Source organism: Chinchilla lanigera, unplaced genomic scaffold (genome assembly GCF_000276665.1).
Source record: "Chinchilla lanigera isolate Chin_1 unplaced genomic scaffold, ChiLan1.0 scaffold00014, whole genome shotgun sequence".
NCBI lineage: Eukaryota > Metazoa > Chordata > Mammalia > Rodentia > Chinchillidae > Chinchilla > Chinchilla lanigera.
In genome coordinates, this window is record NW_004955415.1 from 14,636,434 (window position 1) to 14,654,099 (window position 17,666).

At 54.9% G+C, this 17,666-nt stretch overlaps 1 protein-coding gene across 1 annotated transcript; it reads left to right on the forward strand.

Moving 5' to 3' along the window:
- Positions 1–861: 861 nt before the first annotated feature.
- Positions 862–10,748, forward strand: Cdc25b (cell division cycle 25B). Its single transcript, XM_013512285.1, has 16 exons — positions 862–1,267; positions 2,099–2,220; positions 3,247–3,298; positions 4,951–4,992; positions 5,130–5,166; positions 5,398–5,520; positions 5,624–5,746; positions 5,883–6,020; positions 6,406–6,486; positions 6,606–6,782; positions 6,993–7,088; positions 7,666–7,728; positions 7,855–7,953; positions 8,092–8,225; positions 9,214–9,325; positions 9,451–10,748. Exons 1-16 carry the CDS (start codon positions 1,080–1,082, stop codon positions 9,589–9,591), a joined length of 1,728 nt encoding a protein of 575 aa, XP_013367739.1. The 5' UTR covers positions 862–1,079; the 3' UTR covers positions 9,592–10,748.
- Positions 10,749–17,666: the final 6,918 nt, after the last annotated feature.

Genomic DNA, 17,666 nt, shown 5'->3' on the forward strand with positions numbered 1-17,666 from the left:
GCTCCACTAGTTTTTGGGTGCAGACTTCTCGGCCTCCTCCAGCAAAATAGGCTTGGCTGGAAGGTGATTGGATAATTAGAAAACGCTCATTGTAAACTAATGACAAATCCAGCCACCCTCAACATCAAAGAAACCCCAATTACGCTGCCATTGACACCAAATTAGCCAAGCCATCAATGAGCACGAGAGCCTTCCCTAACTGGGCTCTCTGGTCCCCTAACTCTCCGCAGCAGAATCATGACTAATGCCAGAGAAGCTTGAGCCCTTTGGGGTCGCGTCTAGCCTGCTCCCGCCGGAAGCGCCCACCCATTCTGCCTCTGCGAAGGGGCTCGGCCTGCGAATTGGTGGCCCTGGGCACTGTGGGCAGGGAGGGCGCATACCTGGGCTCCACCACTCGTCTAAACGTGTGGCCCTGAACGAGCTAAAGAACCGGCAGCAAAACGCACCGGGCACGCAGAGCGCGCAGCACAGCTGCGCTAGGAAACTTCCCGGAGCCAGGTGGAGCATCTCACGGTCCCCACGGGTGGTCGCGCGGATGTTAACTGCGCGGGTCCTTCTGAGGCCATCCGGGTGTCTGCTTCCTCGGAGCGTGTAGAGCTCCAAACCGCGTCCCAAGAGGAGGTACTGTGCAGACCTGGATCCGATTTTGGTTCGGGAGCTGGGGTAGGAAAGGGGTCTGCGAGGGCGAGGGATAAACCCTAATCCTCGGCTGGCCGCACCCAAAGCCTGGCTACCGGGCGAGCCGGGTTTGACCGGCCCCGCGCTCTACCCGCGGCCCCGCCCCCGGGCCCGCCCTCCGCTACCCCGCGCCCCCATTGGTGGCGTCCGGCGGCGCGGCCGCTGTTATTTTTCGAATATATAAGGAGGTGGAGGTGGCAGCTGCAGCCAGAGGCTTCCAGGACTGCAGCCTGCTCTCTACGCCCTTCCACCCCTCCCTACCCTTCCCGCATCCCTGTCCTCCCTGTCTCCCTCGCGCCCGGCCCCGTAGCTTTTCCTCCCTACCCCTTCCTCTCGCCCTAGGCCCGCTCCCTCCCTGGCCCGGCCAGCTGTACCCGGCGTCTGCTGCCGGCCCCGCGGTGATGGAGGAGCCCGCGCCCGGCTCGGCTCTCAGCCCGGCTGGCGAGCGCACTGGCGCCCAGCGCCCGGGCCACCTCCCCGGGCGCCAGCTGGACCCTCAGGGCCTTCTGATGTCCCCGGAGCGCGCGGCCTCTTCCTCTCCGGTCACCACCCTCACCCAGACCATGCACAAGCTCGCTGGGCTCGGCAGGTAGGGCAATCCAAGAAGGGTGGGCGTGAGGTGAGAGGGCCGGGCCAGGGACCCGGGGAGCTGGTCGTGGGAGTCAAGGAGTCCAGCAGGTGGAGCGGGAGGCGTCGGGGAAGAGCAAAGGGTGCCCTTGCTCCAGCTTCAAGAACCGGGGACAGGGGCGCTGACACCGGGATTGTGCGGCTCACACCTTCCAGGTGGCCTGCCGAGGACCCTCTTTCCCTCCCTCCTCCCTCATTGTACCTCCACCGCGCTGCCTGTCTAATCTCTGTGCCCCAACTGCCACCATTTCGCCCCAGGCAGGGGATCCCGAGGCCGGAGCGGGGAATTGGAGGGTGGTTCTCACAGGTTCCTGCCGCTCCCTGCCGCCTGCGCCCCGATTCAGCCCCCAGGGTTAGTGTGATTAAAGGCTAACCCGGCTCCCGAGGCGAGCCCGGGAGCGTCTTCCCAGCCGCAGTAGAGACTCTAATCTTGCACTGTCCTCCAGGAAGGGGTGGATGGCTCTTCGGTAGCGCTTTGCTGCCCTTGACCCCAATACCTGGGCTGGCGCCCCCTATCCCCCTTGCTCTTGCCCTGGGCTCCTCTCTTCCTGCACCTAGGAGATATTTCCTAATGTAATTAACGCAGAGAAGACACTTTAGGGCCTCACCAGAATGAGTCACTGCCCTAAGAGGGCAGACTAGTGACTGATTACCTCCCTGGCATGGTGTCAGAGGATCCTTCCTCATGGGGAGCTGCCTCCTTGGGCACTGAGGAGGCTGGAGCATAGGAACATAGGTTGGCCAGCCCCAGAGCCCTGCATTTACCTTTCTTCTCTCCTGCGTCCCTTCCCAGCGATACCCCAACGCATCAGGTAGGGACCCTGCCCCTTCGAAGTCAGCTGACTCGCCTATCCCTGTCCCGTCGGGCGTCAGAATCCTCCCTGTCATCTGAGTCCTCAGAGTTTTCTGATGCAGGTGAGTCCCAGGGTGCTTGAGGAGATCTCCCAATGCTGGGGAGGGGGGCGGTCTGGGGGAACTACCTGGCCCTCCAGACTTCCTAGCTCATCAGATTAAGATCTTTCCCACAACCTGGTAGGCGGAGGAGCCTCCTCTGTCCTGCCCACAAGTGGGAGGAAGACAACCTCCTACTGGTGCTCACTGCACTCTTCTAGACTGCTGAGCGAGGAGGGTGGGGCCCTCTGAGTGAGGAGAGATCTTACCTATTAAACTGGCGCCAAAGTGTAAACCACAGCCCCACCTGTGGTACTAAGGGCTGAAAGTTGATCCTTTTAGAACATTCTCTTAGTCTGTAACTTTTTCCCTTAAAAAGCCATTGTCTTCCAAATTGTTTTAAACCAGTTTAAGAAAAATGCTGATTCCCATGTGGGCTGGTGCAGGCCTATAATCCCAGCACTCAGGAGGCTGAAGCAGGAGGATGGGTGGATGCAAGTTCAAGGCCAGCTTGGGCTACATACTGAATCCAAGGCTGGCCTGAACTACATTTTGAGACCCTGTCTCAAAAAAAAAAAAAAAAAAAAAGCTTAGAAGACATTGTAGTGTTTGTTGTTGCTTTTCTCTCTTTTTGTTGTTTTTATGGCACTGGGAAGTGAACCCAAGACCTTGGTACTGAGCTTCATACAGTTTTTAAATTAATTAATTAATTAATAGGCAGGATCTTGCTAGTTGCCAGGCTGGGCTCAAACTTGGAGTCCTCCTGCCCCTGCCTTCCAGAATGCTGGGATTACAGGCATGCACCACCACACCTGACTGCACTGTAGTTTCCGCAAACTGTGGAAGAGTTTCTATAGTAAACAGGGCGTGGAACCCTGTGTCCTTTAGGGGGCAATGTATCACCCTCAGGGCTTCTGAGTAGGTTTTTGCTTCATTTTTTTAGTGTGTCCAAATCTAAAATGGATAGGGTTTTCCCCCCTTTTCGGGCATGATGAGAGAAGTACACAGAAAATGCTTCTATTTTTAAACCAAGGCACTCTGTCCCTGCAGGTCTCTGCATGGATTCCCCCAGCCCTATGGACATCCAGATGGCAGAGCAGATGTGAGTAAAAAAAAAGGGGGGGGGATCCCGACCACCAAGGGGTCAACATCTTAGGTCTACACAGACTCACTGAGAGGCCTGGGAAAATAGATCCCCCAGGATCCCTTATTGAGTATATATGTGAAATATCTAATTTAAAAACATGGTCCAACTAATCTAGGTGTGATGGCATGTGCGTATAATCCCAGTACTTGGGGAGGATGAGGCAGGAGGATCGCAAGTTCAAGCCCAGCCTGAGTTACCTAATGACTGAGCAAGACCTTATCTCAAAAAATAAAGAAGGACTGAAGGCCTTGGGTTCAACGCTCAGTAATGAAAAAAAAAAATCCAGCTAATTTAGATTAATTCTAGACTAATCAAAAATCAGTTGCCTTCAGACTGGTTTGGCTCCTGGCCTATCAGCAACCTCTGGCTTCAGTGCCACTTGACTCTTTTCACCCCTTGTTCCTGAGGGAAGGGAGAGAAAGTTGCTGGGCTCTGTGTGCAGATACCTCTCCTTGGCTAGAGGGCATGGGTGTGCCTTCTAGAGCACAGCTGTTCCTATCCAGCTGTTAAGGACAAGCAGGCACAGCAGCTGCCAGCCATTAGTGGGGACAGCTGGACTCCCACAGCCTGGGCTGAGGGACTGTCGAGTGCAGTGGCTGTTTCTTACCATTGTCTTTGATCAGACTGGTCTGGGTACAGCGTTTGTCACAAACAGGAAACAGAATTGGGTGGGGTGGGAGAAGATGGGAGGTTGGTTTTTAGTAGCTGTTCTTGCCTTACCCTCAAGGCCCAGGTGCAGATTGGAAACTAAATTAATTGAATCGCTCACGCCTGATGCCAGTTTGGCTGGGAGTGGAGAAGGACACCCCTTGACATTTTACCCTCAGTGCCCCACCATCTCTGCTTTGACAGTTATCTAGCCTCAGAAAGAAGCTGGAGAGAAAAAGAGAGAAAGAGAGGGGGGGGGGGAATATACAAAAGACTCCTCATGGCAGGTGGTCCCTGGTGACAGAGCCTGAGGTGGGGAGGGGCGCTGTAGTCAGAAGCTTATGCCCAGCCTCCAGAGAAACATCTGTTGGAATTCCTTGCTGCTGACCTCTTTTGGGGGAGGTAGACAGAGGCTGGGACCTGGAAAATTCCACAGAAGGGAGGAGAGGATGTGACCCTGTACATTTGTGACTAGGGGTGGTCTGCTGGGGCCTCTGCTAAAGCAGACCCCTGTCCTAGAGGAAGCTAGGCCAACTCTTCACAAAGGGAGGGAAGCCCAGGCTTCTGCCAGGGTCCACTCCTGGAGACACCTAAATTGCTGGGTGCCTGTGGCTGTCATCCCTGGACCGATGGATGCTTTTCCCAGAGGCCTTATGGCCCCTGCTGGGGTGATTTGCATACAGGTGCAAGGCCTGTGTGCAGGCTGGTGAGACTGTTGCCTTGGTGACGCCTCACTGACCCTGCGACCTGGCCCAGCTGTCTTCACTGCCTTCTGTGGGCCCCCTTCCATTCAGGGCTGCCTTTAAACTCCCAGGCAGCCTTTCATTGCCCCCATCCCTCACCCCTGTACCTGGGCCCCTGACAGCGGGCTTCCTCCTGCTTCTCTGTCTTGAGCCCCAGTCTTGTCTTCACCCCTTGAAGGCTACAGGGGAAGATGGATCCCATCTGCTCTCTCCTAGGTTTGAACAGGCCATCCAGACAGCCAGCCGGGTCATGCGAAGGTAAGTGCTTCCCAGCCTTTCTGCCTGTGAAAGGCTGTGCCCCAGAGGCGTGGAGGGCTCTAGAGCAGGGACATCCTGCCTGCCCTTGGTCCCTGCTGCCCACTTCAGCCCTGACTTGGTCCTGCTTCCTTCTGCAGTGAGCAGTTTGCCATCAGACGCTTCCAGTCCTTGCCCGTGAGTGTCCCCTGTGGGTTGCTGGAGGCTTAGGCATGCTGGCTGGGCAGGGGCAGGAGGCATCCCAGGGTCCCTCTCAAAGCACGAGCTTGAGGTAGCCAAGTGTCCCTTAGCTGGGCCAGGGAGATGGTTTCCTGGGTGGTTGGGGAGCTGGAGGACAGGTCAGGGAAAGGAGTGCCTAGCCTGGTGGCAGAAGAATGTGGCCTCCAGTACTGCCCTGTGCTCCCCTAGGTGAGGCTGCTGGGCCACAGCCCTGTGCTCCGAAACATCACCAATTCTCAAGCGCTGGACTGCTGGAAGAAGAGCGAGGCCGGTGGCAGAGCTGCCAGCAGCCCTGGGGAGGATAAGGAGAATGTGCGTTCCTGTGGCCTGCAAGGGAGAGCTCAGGAGAGAAGGGGGCAGGCTGGGGTGGTGCTCTGGCATCCGGTGACACTTCTGGTATCTTTCTTGATCACAGGAGGGATTTGTTTTCAAGATGCCATGGAAGCCTACACCTCCCAGCCCTGCTCGTGCCCTGGCAGAGTGGGCCAGCCGCAGAGAAACCTTTACCCAGAGGCCAAGCTCGGCCCCCAACCTTATGGTAAAGAGGGGCACTGACCCCGTGCAGGGCCCTCAGGATACAACCTTGGGAAGGCAAGGATTATCCGGAGCCCCCAGGCACTGGGCACCTGTCCAGAGACTGGGGACAGAGCCTGTGCCTGTCTCACTCTCAACAGTGCCACACTCCTGAGAGGAAGATGGAGGTAGAGGAACTGAGCCCCAGGGCCCAGTCTCACTGCTTCCCCCTGAGCCCTGCTGAGGGGACTGCTGAAGAAGATGATGGATTCGTGGACATCCTGGAGAGTGATTTAAAGGTAAATAGGCTTGGCCACCAGGCCCCCACCTCCACCTCCTGGGGGCCATCCATATGAGGAGAGCTCTGAGCCCCTTCGGGAAGACTGTGACCGCACCCCAAGGTCAAAAGGAGAATTTGAGGTAACTGAGTCTTGACGTGATCTCCGGCCAATCAGAGAAGAGGAAGTGGCTGGTGCCAAAGTGGAGGGGAAGCTGAGCAGGGTGAGGGGCTTCTCACGGGTCAGGGCAGGTCCCAGCGGTAAGTGGATCCCTGCAGCATGGAGGTCTGGGGCAACGGGCTGCAGGCCTGGTGTTTACTGGAAGACTGTCCTGGAGGATGCAGGGCCTTGAGGGCTTTGGCCTGTGCCTGTGGTTGTGACCCTGTCCTTGCTGATGTGACCTCAGGAGGATGATGCAGTCCCCCCAGGAATGGAGAGCCTCATTAGTGCCCCATTGGTCAAGACCTTGGATAAGGAAGAGGAGCAGGTGGGCCTCTGACATGGCCCCCCAAAAAACTTGGGGGTGGGGGTGGGGCCCTCCCCTCCTGGTGGGATTTGAGGTCAAGGGACTGAGTACTCTGACCCCTGACGTGCCACCCCTGCCAGGACCTCGTCATGTTCAGCAAGTGCCAGAGGCTCTTCCGCTCCCCATCCATGCCCTGCAGTGTGATCCGGCCCATCCTCAAGAGGCTTGAGCGGCCGCAGGACAAGGACACGCCCGTCCAGAGCAAGCGGAGGAGGAGTGTGACCCTCCCTGAGGAGCAGCAGCAGCCTGGGGAACCCGTGAGTGTCTCCTTGCAAGGGCCTGGATCTCACCACCCACTGCCCCACCTTGGGGGGACTCCTGGCTATCACCCTCTTGTTGGGATTTGTGGCAGATGGCCAAGGGCTGGTGGTGTCCCAGGCAGGGCAGCAAAAGGAGGTCTCAGCCAGATAGGACACGGAGGGGCTTCCTCACCCCTGATGCTGGCCTCCATCTGCCTCACCTCCCAGAAAGCCCGGGTCCTCCGCTCAAAGTCCCTGTGTCATGATGAGATCGAAAGCATCCTGGACAGCGACCACCGCGGACTCATTGGAGATTACTCCAAGGTACCCCATGGTACTCTTAGGCACCTGACCTGCCACCAGCTGTGACTTCTTCAAGAGTGGCTTCTGCTCTTCCTGTCTCCCCAGGGGCCCCCTTTCTTTGTTCTGGGTATCTGTTCAACCTTTGTCCCCAGGCAGACTCCTCCCTCTGGCTCCTCTTGGTTTTCTGACTCTACCTCAGCTCTGCCCAGACATCTGTAGTGCCTCAGCCTGGGTAAACATCTCCAAACTAATGTCTAGCATGGAAGATTTTCCTGCCTCATCCCAGGCTTCAAAGAGCCTTGGAGAGAGAGAGAAAGAGGGAGAGAGAGACAGAGAGAGACAGAGAGAGAGAGAGGGAATGTGTGTGTGTGTGTGTGTGTGTGTGTGTGTGTGTGTGTTCTACTCCATTTACCTCTGGGAAGTTGTTCCCTGGGTATCAGCCCCAGGAGGTGCTTCTTGGTTGTTGAGGGAACCAGAGCTGAATTTGAAGGCCAAGGCAGATGTGCCCTCTGGGCTTGGGAAGGAAGCCCCATTCTTTCCAGTCTTGGCAACATCACTTTGTCCTCTGACTCTGTCTCCCCCTTCCCTTTCCCTTCAGGCCTTCCTCCTACAGACGGTGGATGGCAGACACCAAGACCTCAAGTACATCTCTCCAGAAACCGTAAGTGGGGCTGAGCCAGTCTCCAGGTGCATGAGACACCACTGTTTGGCTGCTGGCCTTTCCTGAGGGTAGATTACATGTCCAGACTAGCAGGGAGCAAAGCACCAACCCCATTCCCCTCTCCAGGTGGTAGCCCTGTTGATGGGCAAGTTCAGCAACATTGTGGAGAAGTTTGTGATTGTAGATTGCAGATACCCCTATGAGTACGAAGGCGGACACATCAAGGTGAGCTAAATTGGTGGGAAGCAGGTGTGCCTACCTTCTCATGGAGGGGACCTGCCAGCAAGAGGAGGGGGACTGCAAAGGGGAGGGGTCTACCTCTCAGGTGCAGGCTGGTGGCCTGACCACCTGTTCTTCTGACAGACTGCGGTGAACCTGCCCCTTGAACGAGATGCCGAAACCTTCCTGCTTCAGTGCCCCATCACACCCTGCAGCCTGGACAAGAGGATCATCCTCATTTTTCACTGCGAATTCTCATCGGAGCGCGGGCCCCGCATGTGAGTCCCTGCTGCATCTGCCCCACCAGCTGGTGCCTGCGCTTGATTCCCTGCACGGGCTTGTAGGCACTGGAGCCATTGGTGTGGCCAGAGTGTGAGCCGAGCCCCGAAGCCTGGGCCTCTTGCATGCTCTGATGGTTTAGAGCTGACCTGGTGCCTCACTCTGCATGGCACCCACTCCCCAACTCCTGTCATTATCCTTCTATCGGTCTCCTGTCCACCACTCCTACAAAATCTGGTTCCAAGTCTTCACCAGGGTCCTTTCAAAGTCCAGGGGTCCTGTGTCTGGCCACTGATGCTCATCCTCCAGGGCTCATGCTGTTAGATCTCTGCTGAGAGCCTGTTCCCTTGATGTCTGCAGTGCCCAGGCCTTCTTAAGTCTCCTTTGTCTCCCTTCGTGCTCTGCCCTAGCTGGCTGTTCTCTGCCTCCTGTCCCTGCATTGCCACCAGACCCATCAGACTACCGGTCCTGTCTACAGGCCTCACTGGATTGAGTCTGCACCCAGATGCTCTATACTGAGGCTTTGTCCCTGCTGCCCTGCCCTCCTCTCCCCTATTCATCCCTCCCTTTGTGCTAGGTTCCGGCATACAGCTTCCCACCCTAGCCAGGCACTAGGACCAGGAGGCCCTTTATCCCTCCCTCCCTCTCCCCAACTTTGGGGCTCACTGAGTCTGGTCTGAGAGCCCTTGAATGTGTCAAATTACATCCACTTGTCACTTCTCCACTTCTTTTCCTGCTCCAGGCCACAGGTTGCTGTAGTGAAGATTGTACAGCTGCCTTCTAGAAACAGAAGCTGCCCCCTTGATCCACCTCCTTCCTGCCTTTACCCCAGCCTCTCTTATATGGTAGCAACTGATCTTCTTGTGGCAGACACTCCTGTGCCCAGACGCCTTCTGTGGCTCCCTAAGACCTCCCTAGGATGGGGTGCAGGGAACAGGCCCCCAGCTGTAGCCCAGCTCTCATCTTTGTCCCTAACCCCCCCACCAGGTGCCGATTCATCAGGGAACGTGATCGCGCAGCCAATGACTACCCGAGGCTCTACTACCCCGAGATGTACATCCTCAAGGGCGGCTACAAGGAGTTTTTCCCACAACACCCGGTTGGTACCAGGGTGGAGATGGCCAGTCTCTTTGTGACAGTAGCCTGCAAGCAAGAATTAGATACCCCCTGAAATTACCCTCTCCCTCATACTGAAATTACCTTCTCTCTGCCGTGCTGCCCTAGAACTTCTGCGAACCCCAGGACTACCGGCCCATGAACCACGAGGCCTTCAGGGAGGAGCTGAGGACCTTCCGCCTCAAGACACGCAGCTGGGCTGGGGAGCGGAGCCGGCGGGAGCTCTGCAGCCGGCTGCAGGACCAGTGAGAGGTGCAGGTGCCAGTCTTGCCACCTTCCTTGCCTGCCTCGCAGAATCTGAGTGCCAGTGTCTGAGGGGCCTGCCAGAGGCCCCAGGTGCTAGCTGGGGGAAGACAGCACTCCTGGCTGTCTGCCCCGTCCCAGTTCCTCTTGTCTCCCTCCAGTCATTTTCCACACCCTGGTGTCACCCCTGCCTGGTGGTTTGTGCCAGCTCAGAGCAAGTATTTGGTGTTCACCAGGGCCTTTTGACTTTTCTTCCTTGTCTGGGTTGCCTCTTTGTCTTTCTGTGTCCAGCAGAGCTCTGTGTGTGTGTGTGTGTGTGTGTGTGTGTGTGTTGCTGGGGGAGCCACAGCCTCTGATGATTTGAAGATGAGCTCTGTCATGGCCCGGGAGCCAGCCAGCCCCCTGCCCCTGGCACTGACCGGGCCAGGGCTGCCCCTGCCTTCTGCAAGAACCACGGTGTCTGTCATGTTGACCCTTTCTCTTTTCCTCTTTCCTGTCCTTCCTTACAAGCACTTCCAGCACACACATAAGCTCTTACTCTTTCCTGTTGCAGAGTTACCTGCAGGCTTGATTTGTCTGATTTTACTTGTCTCAGGACACACACCCCGGCTGTGGGGCTCCCCCATCTGGCTAGGGTTCGAGATGTGAACATCAGTTGCCCGCCTGGCCTTGGCTTTTGTTGCCCCAGAAAGGGATGTCATTATCCTTGAAGCCATCCGGGGCAAAGGCTAAGATCTGAGTCAGGCCCCCACCCCTGAAGCCCAGCGCCCACTGCCATGAACCCTGGGCCTGACTGCTCAGAATTTGCTGCTGTCCTGCCGCGGATAGATGGATGGATGGATGGATGGAAGCATGGACAAATGGATGGATGGATGGATGGTCATGGATGCATGGTGCCTTGCACATCCATGTGCACACAAACTGAGTGGAAGCACTTTGGTGAACATGACAGCCTGCGGCAGGAGTGTGTATGTATCTCTTTGTCAGGAGAAGTCTTTATGCTTAGCATTTGGAAATATTCAAAAGGAAATGTGAGAGCAGTTAAACCAAGGACCCAGCAACTTCTGGGTTCGCGATCTCAAGATGTGGGAAGGGCTGTGCTTGGAGGTGCAGTGCCTCAGCTGTTGGCCCTTGGTTCAATAAAGCACTGATGAGCAAGTTAACCAACCAGCTTTGTGTCCTATGGGGCCCCCGACAAGACTACAGCAGTGGTGGCATGACGAGGGGCTTGGGTTGGCAGAGCTGGAAGACCTCTGGGTGAGGGGACCTGATGCTCCCTCCCGGTTGCCCTGAAGCCTTCTAGCTTTTTTTTTTTGAGACCGGGTCTTGCTATGTAGTTCAGGTTGGCCTTGACTTCACTATTTCAGCCTAGGCTGGCCTTGAACTTGTGATCATTCTCCTGCTTCAGCCTCCAAAGTGCTGGGATTGTTGGGTGTGTAATACCGTGCCCAGTTTGGTTGGTTCCTTCATGACACTCCTGCCAGGACTTGGGATTCAGCCCCTCCTTCTCCTCACCTGGCTACATGAGCATCTCAGAGTTCACTTTTCCTAAACCCTGCACCACAGGGCAAGAATAACCCCATCACTTCTCAAGAATGGTCAAAGATGGAAGTATGGTGGTATAGCCAGGAGTATTGCCGTGAGGGCCCCTGGCAGGTTCTTTAGGATTTGGGCACTCCCCAGATTCATCGCTTCAAAGTAGCAGGAAGGAACCAATTTGGAAGAGCCACACCCAAACCCAGGAATCTAAGGAAATCCTTTCTGAATCCCTTCACTGCAGACAACTCCCCCTAAGTAAGCTATGAGATTGTAGGGAGTCCTGCATCTGGATAAATAAGATGCTGCCTTTGCCTGACAGCACACACGGGCTGATGCAGCTCAGTGGTGCATGAAGTCCTGAGTTTGATCCCTGGCACCACACCAGGAAAAACTCCACAGTGCGTACATGTGTCAGGTGTGGTTACCACTTCCTGTGAAAGTTTATATTCTCAAGTAGGTAGTATGACAATTACCCACCCCGTTTTGCAGATGGAAAGGTGGAGACTATTTCCTAACACACCAAGGGGACTCCAGAACCCTAGAGTCTAAAGGACGCTTGCCCTGTCTCCAGCCCCTGAAGGGCACATGGGTGGGGTATGGCTTTGAGGGGCTGTGGGCTGGGCCTCTGCTCACAGAGAGGCTTCTGGGGCCCCTCAACTGACTAAGCAACTGATAGCAAAATGAATATTGGAGCCAGGCATAGTGGTCCAACCTGTAATCCCAGCATTTAGGGAGGCTAAGGCAAGAGGATGGAATTATCCCCTGGGTTTGATCCACAGCACCAAAAGAAAAAAAACAAAACATTGGGCTGTAGATGAGCGATAGAACATTTACCTATCATGCAGAAGTTCCCATCCCCAGCACTGGAAAACAAAGCCCCCTAACCTTGGAGAAAGGAGACTTGGCCTAGACCTTCGAGAAAGGGATCTCAAGGGAAGGGGATAAGATGAACCCTGGCCAACGTCATGCTGAGACCTGCCTGCCCCTCCTGAGAGCTCAGATGTCGGAGGCCCTCGCTCTTGGATTCACAGGCAGGCGGTGCTCAGGGAGGGCGCTCACCTGCCCCAGCTCGCACAGCAGACAAACAAGCAGACAGGCAAGCAGGCGCTGCAGCTGGGCCAGGACTCCCAAGCTCCACCCCCAGGGGAACTGGGGCTGGCTTGCTTTGCTGTCACCGTCCTTCTCCCACTAGGTCAGGTCACATGACTCCGGCCAGATGCTGGCTTCTGGGGCCACATTCATTCGTATCATAAGCCACCATCAATCACAGCTACAGTCATGGGACACTCAGTAAGCTGCAGACACTTTTACTTATTTATTTATTACTTTTTTGAGTTTTTGAGATAGGATCTTGCTATATAGTTTAGAATGACCTTGAAGTCTGTGTAGCCCAGCTGGGGCTTGAACTTGTTGCAATCCTCCTGCTTCAGCTTCCTGAGTGCTAGGATTCTAGGCATGCACTACCATGCCTGGCTCTACATATGATCTCCTTGGCCTCCCAGGAGGGCATTAGCTTGTTTTGCTGGAGAAAAGTGGTGGGGAGCAGAAAGGCACTTGGTGCAGCCAGGAGACAAAAGTCTTCCCCACACACAAGAAGGTGCCGAGCTGGCAGCATTTACCCGAGGGCAGGGCGGACAGGACCATCAGAGCTCTTGGCTACACTCAGGCCAGGACCCTTTGCCCTTGGAACGGTCAGGGGATGGGGCAGAGGCAACCCACAAACCTCCCTCCTCTTCAAGATGCTCGTAAAGGGAAGCGAATCAGGCAGGCAGGCGGGCAGGCGGTTTAAATCCTGGGCTGTCAGCCAGTTTTGAAGTTTGTTTTGCCGGTGGGGTGGGGCAGGAATTCCAGCCTGTGGGGCAGCTGGGAGCGGCCACGTGCCACGGGCTCAGGCGGTGAAAGAGCTGTGTGGAGCTGGGCACTGGTTGGGCACTGGCTGGGTGGCAGGAGAGGCGTGGGGGGGGGAGGCAGGAAGCGGGAAGAATTTTCATCCAAGTGGTCGACCAAGCTGCTCACCAGCAACCTCTGCAGTAACAATGTTTAAAAGTAATGTATCCTATAATCCCAGGATTATAGGAGGCTGAGATGGGAGGACAGCATGTTTGCATGTTCAAGCGCAGCCTGGTTAATGTAGTGACTCAGTGAGACCCTGTGTCAAAATGAAAAAAAAGGGGGGGGGACTGGGGATGTGGCTTAGTACAAATAAGGAAAAAAAGGGTCAAAAACTTCATAAATGGGGGAATACTCTGCTTCACCAAAGGCACACATCATCAGCTTGGGTGTGGATCCGAGGAACCAGCCCTTAGCCCATGCGAGGGGACATTTCTAGCATCTCAGGGGCTCCTCATGTCCTCCATTGTCTCTCTACTCGAGAGGAAACCACTATTCTGACCTCTGTCATAACAGTGTGGGTTTGTCTGTTCGCGGACTTCCCAGAAATGAAATCACACTGTTAATACTCTTTCTGCCCAGCTTTGTTCACTCAGATATGCATTGAGCAAGAGCTTAGCAAGAGCTTATTCTCTTTCATAGTTGAGTAGCAGTCCATGATACAGATACGTACCCTTTGATTGAGTTTCCTTTTTTTTTTTTTGTCTTTTTTGAGGCAGGGTCTTGCTATGCAGTTCAGGCCAGGCTTGAGCTCACTTTGTAGCCCAGGCTGGTCTCAAACTCACACTGATCCTCCTGCCTCTGCCTCCTGAGTGCTGGGATTGCAGGTATGCGCCACCACGCCCAGCTTTTCCATTGTGTAAAGCAATTCTTTTTTTCTTTGTTTTTCTTTCGGTACCAGGAATCCAATGCATGACCTTGCGCTTGCCAGGCAGGCGCTTTGCCACTGAGCTAAATCCCCAGCACTCCTGGCTTTTGATTGAATTTCATTCTATCCTTTTTTTCTTTTTAAATTGAAATTAATTAATTAATCAGTGCTTTTGGTGCTGGGGATTGAATCCAGGGACTCATACATGCCAGGCAAGTGCTCCACCACAAAGCTATATCCCTATCCCTCTTCTGTTTTTAATTTTTTCTTTTTTCAGTATCAGGGATTAAACCCAGGGGTATTCCAACACTAAGCTACATCGTTGGCCTTTTGTTATTTTTTTATTTTGAGACAGAGTCTCATTAAGTTGCCCAGACTGGCCTCGAACTTGTGACCCTCTTGCTTCAGCCTCCAAGGAGCTAGGATTACAGGGGTACACCTATGTACCTGGCTTTTTTTTTTTTTTTTTTTTTTTTACTGTGTTTTAAATTTAAAATGTGAAGGTATAGGTAGGTTCAGTGGCACAGGCCTGTGGTCCCAGCTACTCAGGAGGCTGGGGTAGGAGGATTACTTGAGCCAAGTGGTTTGAGGCCAGGGAGATTCTGACTCAGAGGAGGAGGAAGAGAAGGGGGGAGGGGAGGAAGAAAAGGGAAAGAGGAGGGGGAGGAAGAGGAAGTGGAGGAGGAGGAAGGGGGGAGGGGAGGAAGAAAAGGGAAAGAGGAGGGGGAGGAAGAGGAAGTGGAGGAGGAGGAAGGGGGGAGGGGAGGGCAGAGAGAGTAAAGGCTCAGGCAAACACACATTCCCATCTTTTTTTTTTTGTCCTTTTGAAATGGGGGTCTCACTGTGCAGTTCAGGCTGGCCTTAAGCTCACTTTGTAGCTCAGGCTGCCCTCAAACTTTCAGTGATCCTCCTGTCTCAGCCTCCTGATGCTGGGATTGCAGGTGTGCACCACAATGCCCAGCTACATTCATGTCTCTTGCCATGTGATGCCCTACACTGCCCAGGGCCCCATCAACAAGGGCATCGATGTGGCCCTCAACCTTGGACCAGAGCCATGAGCCAAAATAAACCTCTTTAAAAATTAAAGTGTGATTTATGTGCAGTAAAATTCACCCCTTTGGGTACATAGCTTCGTGAGTTTGACAAGTGCTGTGTAACTGCCACCACTGCTGATTCAGAACTCATTCGTCCAACCCCCATTGCCCGGGACAATGAACTCCACTGGGCCATCCCATGCTGCTCTGCAGGGTCCTGCACCCCTCACCTTGCCACCAGCAGTGCTGAGAGCTCCGTGCCATGCTCTTGTCACAACTGGTCAGTTGTTCCTCATTTACCAGACGATGTGATTCCTGGGTACAGCAAATACAATTAGAAAATTTATGGTTTCTAAGTTGGGGGTGGTGGTGCATACCTGTGATCCCAGCACTCTGAGAGGCTGAGGCGGAGGATCACAAGTTTGTGCACCAGTCCGGGCAACACGATCACTTGGCAAAACTGTTTCAAAATGAAAAGATAAAAAGAGCTGGAAATGTAGCTCAATGCAGGAGCCCCAGGTTCAACCTCCAGTAGCACACATAGGAATGAAGGAAAGAAGGGAGAGAGGGAAGAAGGAAGGGAGGGGGAAAAGGAAGAGAAAGGAAGAAAGGAGGAGAGAAAGGAAGAAAGACAACAAAGTCTGATTTCTAAAAAGACTCCCTGCCTGGACCTGAACACAGGCACCTACTTTGCACAGGCAATAATGGTGGTGCAGAAAGCAGGCACGACAGGGAGGCCCATGGGCACCTGGAATCTGGAAGCAATCAGGAGGGGACAGCTGAGTCACGCAGGCTGCTTTGCAGCTGTGAAAATTATGCCCTGAGAGACTGCTTGATGGAGTGAGCTTGTGCCCTCTATTGTTCAAAGGAGGTGGCTGTGGGACTGAAGGAAGAAGCACTCCCACCCTCCCCACGCAGGAGACCGTGTGGTCGCCAAGAAGCAGGGGTGGGGGTGGGGTGGTGCGGCCTCACCCAGCGGCACTGGCATGCACGCCACGCCACGCCCCGATGTGGGGGTGACCGCAGCTGCCAGGCTCTGAGTCAGCGGCCTGGGGCAGCGGGAGGGAAGGGGCGCCCAGCTCACGCGGCTGGGCCGCGCTGCCTCGTGCGTCCGGCTCTCAGCTTGCAGGAAGCGCGGCTGTTTGAAAGGACGAATCACACATGGCCTCGTCCTCCTGGGGCCTGGCCAGGACTACTTTCCTGAAGGCAGGCCTGCCGAGGGCGCGTCCTGGGTGGGACTGGGAGTTCTGAGGAAGGGGCCTTTAGTCCTGGGCTGGGGGCTGGGGAGGCTAGCTTTCCAGGGATCTAGGGGAGCAGAGGCAGAACCAGCTCCCAGGTGAGGAGGAGGCGGGAGAAGGAGAAACAAGGGGAATGGAAGGGACAGGCTAAAGTCCACCGCGTGGACACCGCCAGCAGCTCATGTAATGGCGTCTGACTGCGCCTCTGCTTCCTTATCTGTAAAAGGGGACAGCAAAGGCCGAACTTCAAGGGCTGTGGGTTGCATCAAATCGGCTGGTGTTTATAAAGCATCAGAACAGGGCCTGCCTACCCTAAGTCCGGCTGAGAATCCACTCTGGCTGTTACTGCTTAGGGACAGCGTGGAGACTGAAAGGAGATGGAGGACAAAAGATGAGCCTAAAAAAAAAAAAATTTTTTTTGTCTTTTTGAGACAGGGTCTCTCTATGCAGTTCAGGCTGGACTTGAGCTCACTTTGTAGCCCAGGCTGGTCTCGAACTCGCAACGATTCGCCTGCCTCTGCCTCCTAAGTGCTGAAATTACAGCCGTGTGCCACCACGTACGGCTTTTTTTCTTTTTTTGTCAAGCCTAAAAATATCTAAAGGGTCAGTCTTAGCCAGGTATGGTGGTGCACACCTGTAATCCCAGCACTCAGGAGGCTGAGGCTGGAAGATTGCTGCGAGGCTAAGGCCAACCTGAGCTACATATAGCAATACCCTTTGTAAAAAAAAAAAAAAAGGAGGCCCAGACTAGGTGGGATTCCTTCCCTGTTCTGTACTAGGACAAGTCCAGGGCAATGGGGTTGCAGGAGAAAAGCCCAGGGACAGTGCAGGAGGTGGCAGCTGGTGCCCCAGTCTGCTGTTCGGAGGTTGTGGCCTGAGGTGTGGGGAGACAGAGGGTTCTGGGCCATTCCGAGATGGTCAGGGAGCTGGGCTCAGGGGAGAAGGATTGTCAGACTTTTGTCTCCTTTATTTACAGCAACTACTTCCCACTCAATTTCAGTTCACCTTGCTTCTCAAAGGAAGCGCAGCCCCTCTTCCTTGCAGTTTCTCCTTTGCTTTTTGAGAAGTGGCGCAATATGCTTCTCAGTACTCAGTCAAGAACTCACTGGCCAGGGCTGCAGAGCCTGCCTACCTGCCCCGGCCCTACAGAAGTAAGTGCTGGCTGGACCCTCGTGGCCCCCGCTTCCGGAACAGTGTTATTGAGGGGTTCCAGCCGGCAGGCATGGTGGGGTGCTTGGGGAGGACCCCCACCGGCAGAGCTGTGTAAACCCTCTGGAGGCTGGGAGAAGCAGCAGAGCTGACCACTCAGCTGTCCTCAGCAACCCAGGACCCTGCTAGGTGGGTGAGAGTGGAACCCAAGGCCACTGTTGGACAGGATCAGTCTCCGCATAGGCCCAGGGATTCAAATGCAAGTTCCCAGCAGGCGTGGTGGCACACACCTGTAATCCTAGCACTCAGGAGGCTGAGGCAGGAGGATCGTTGTGAGTTCAAGACCAGCCTGGGCTACAAAAT

Excerpts from the sequence above, each read along its gene's own strand:
- Cdc25b (XM_013512285.1), top strand. The coding sequence starts at position 1,080 with ATGGAGGAGCCCGCGCCCGGCTCGGCTCTCAGCCCGGCTGGCGAGCGC. Across the intron at positions 5,747-5,882 it reads GCTCGGCCCCCAACCTTATG|TGCCACACTCCTGAGAGGAA; the intron begins GTAAAGAGGGGC and ends CACTCTCAACAG. Across the intron at positions 7,089-7,665 it reads TCATTGGAGATTACTCCAAG|GCCTTCCTCCTACAGACGGT; the intron begins GTACCCCATGGT and ends CTTTCCCTTCAG.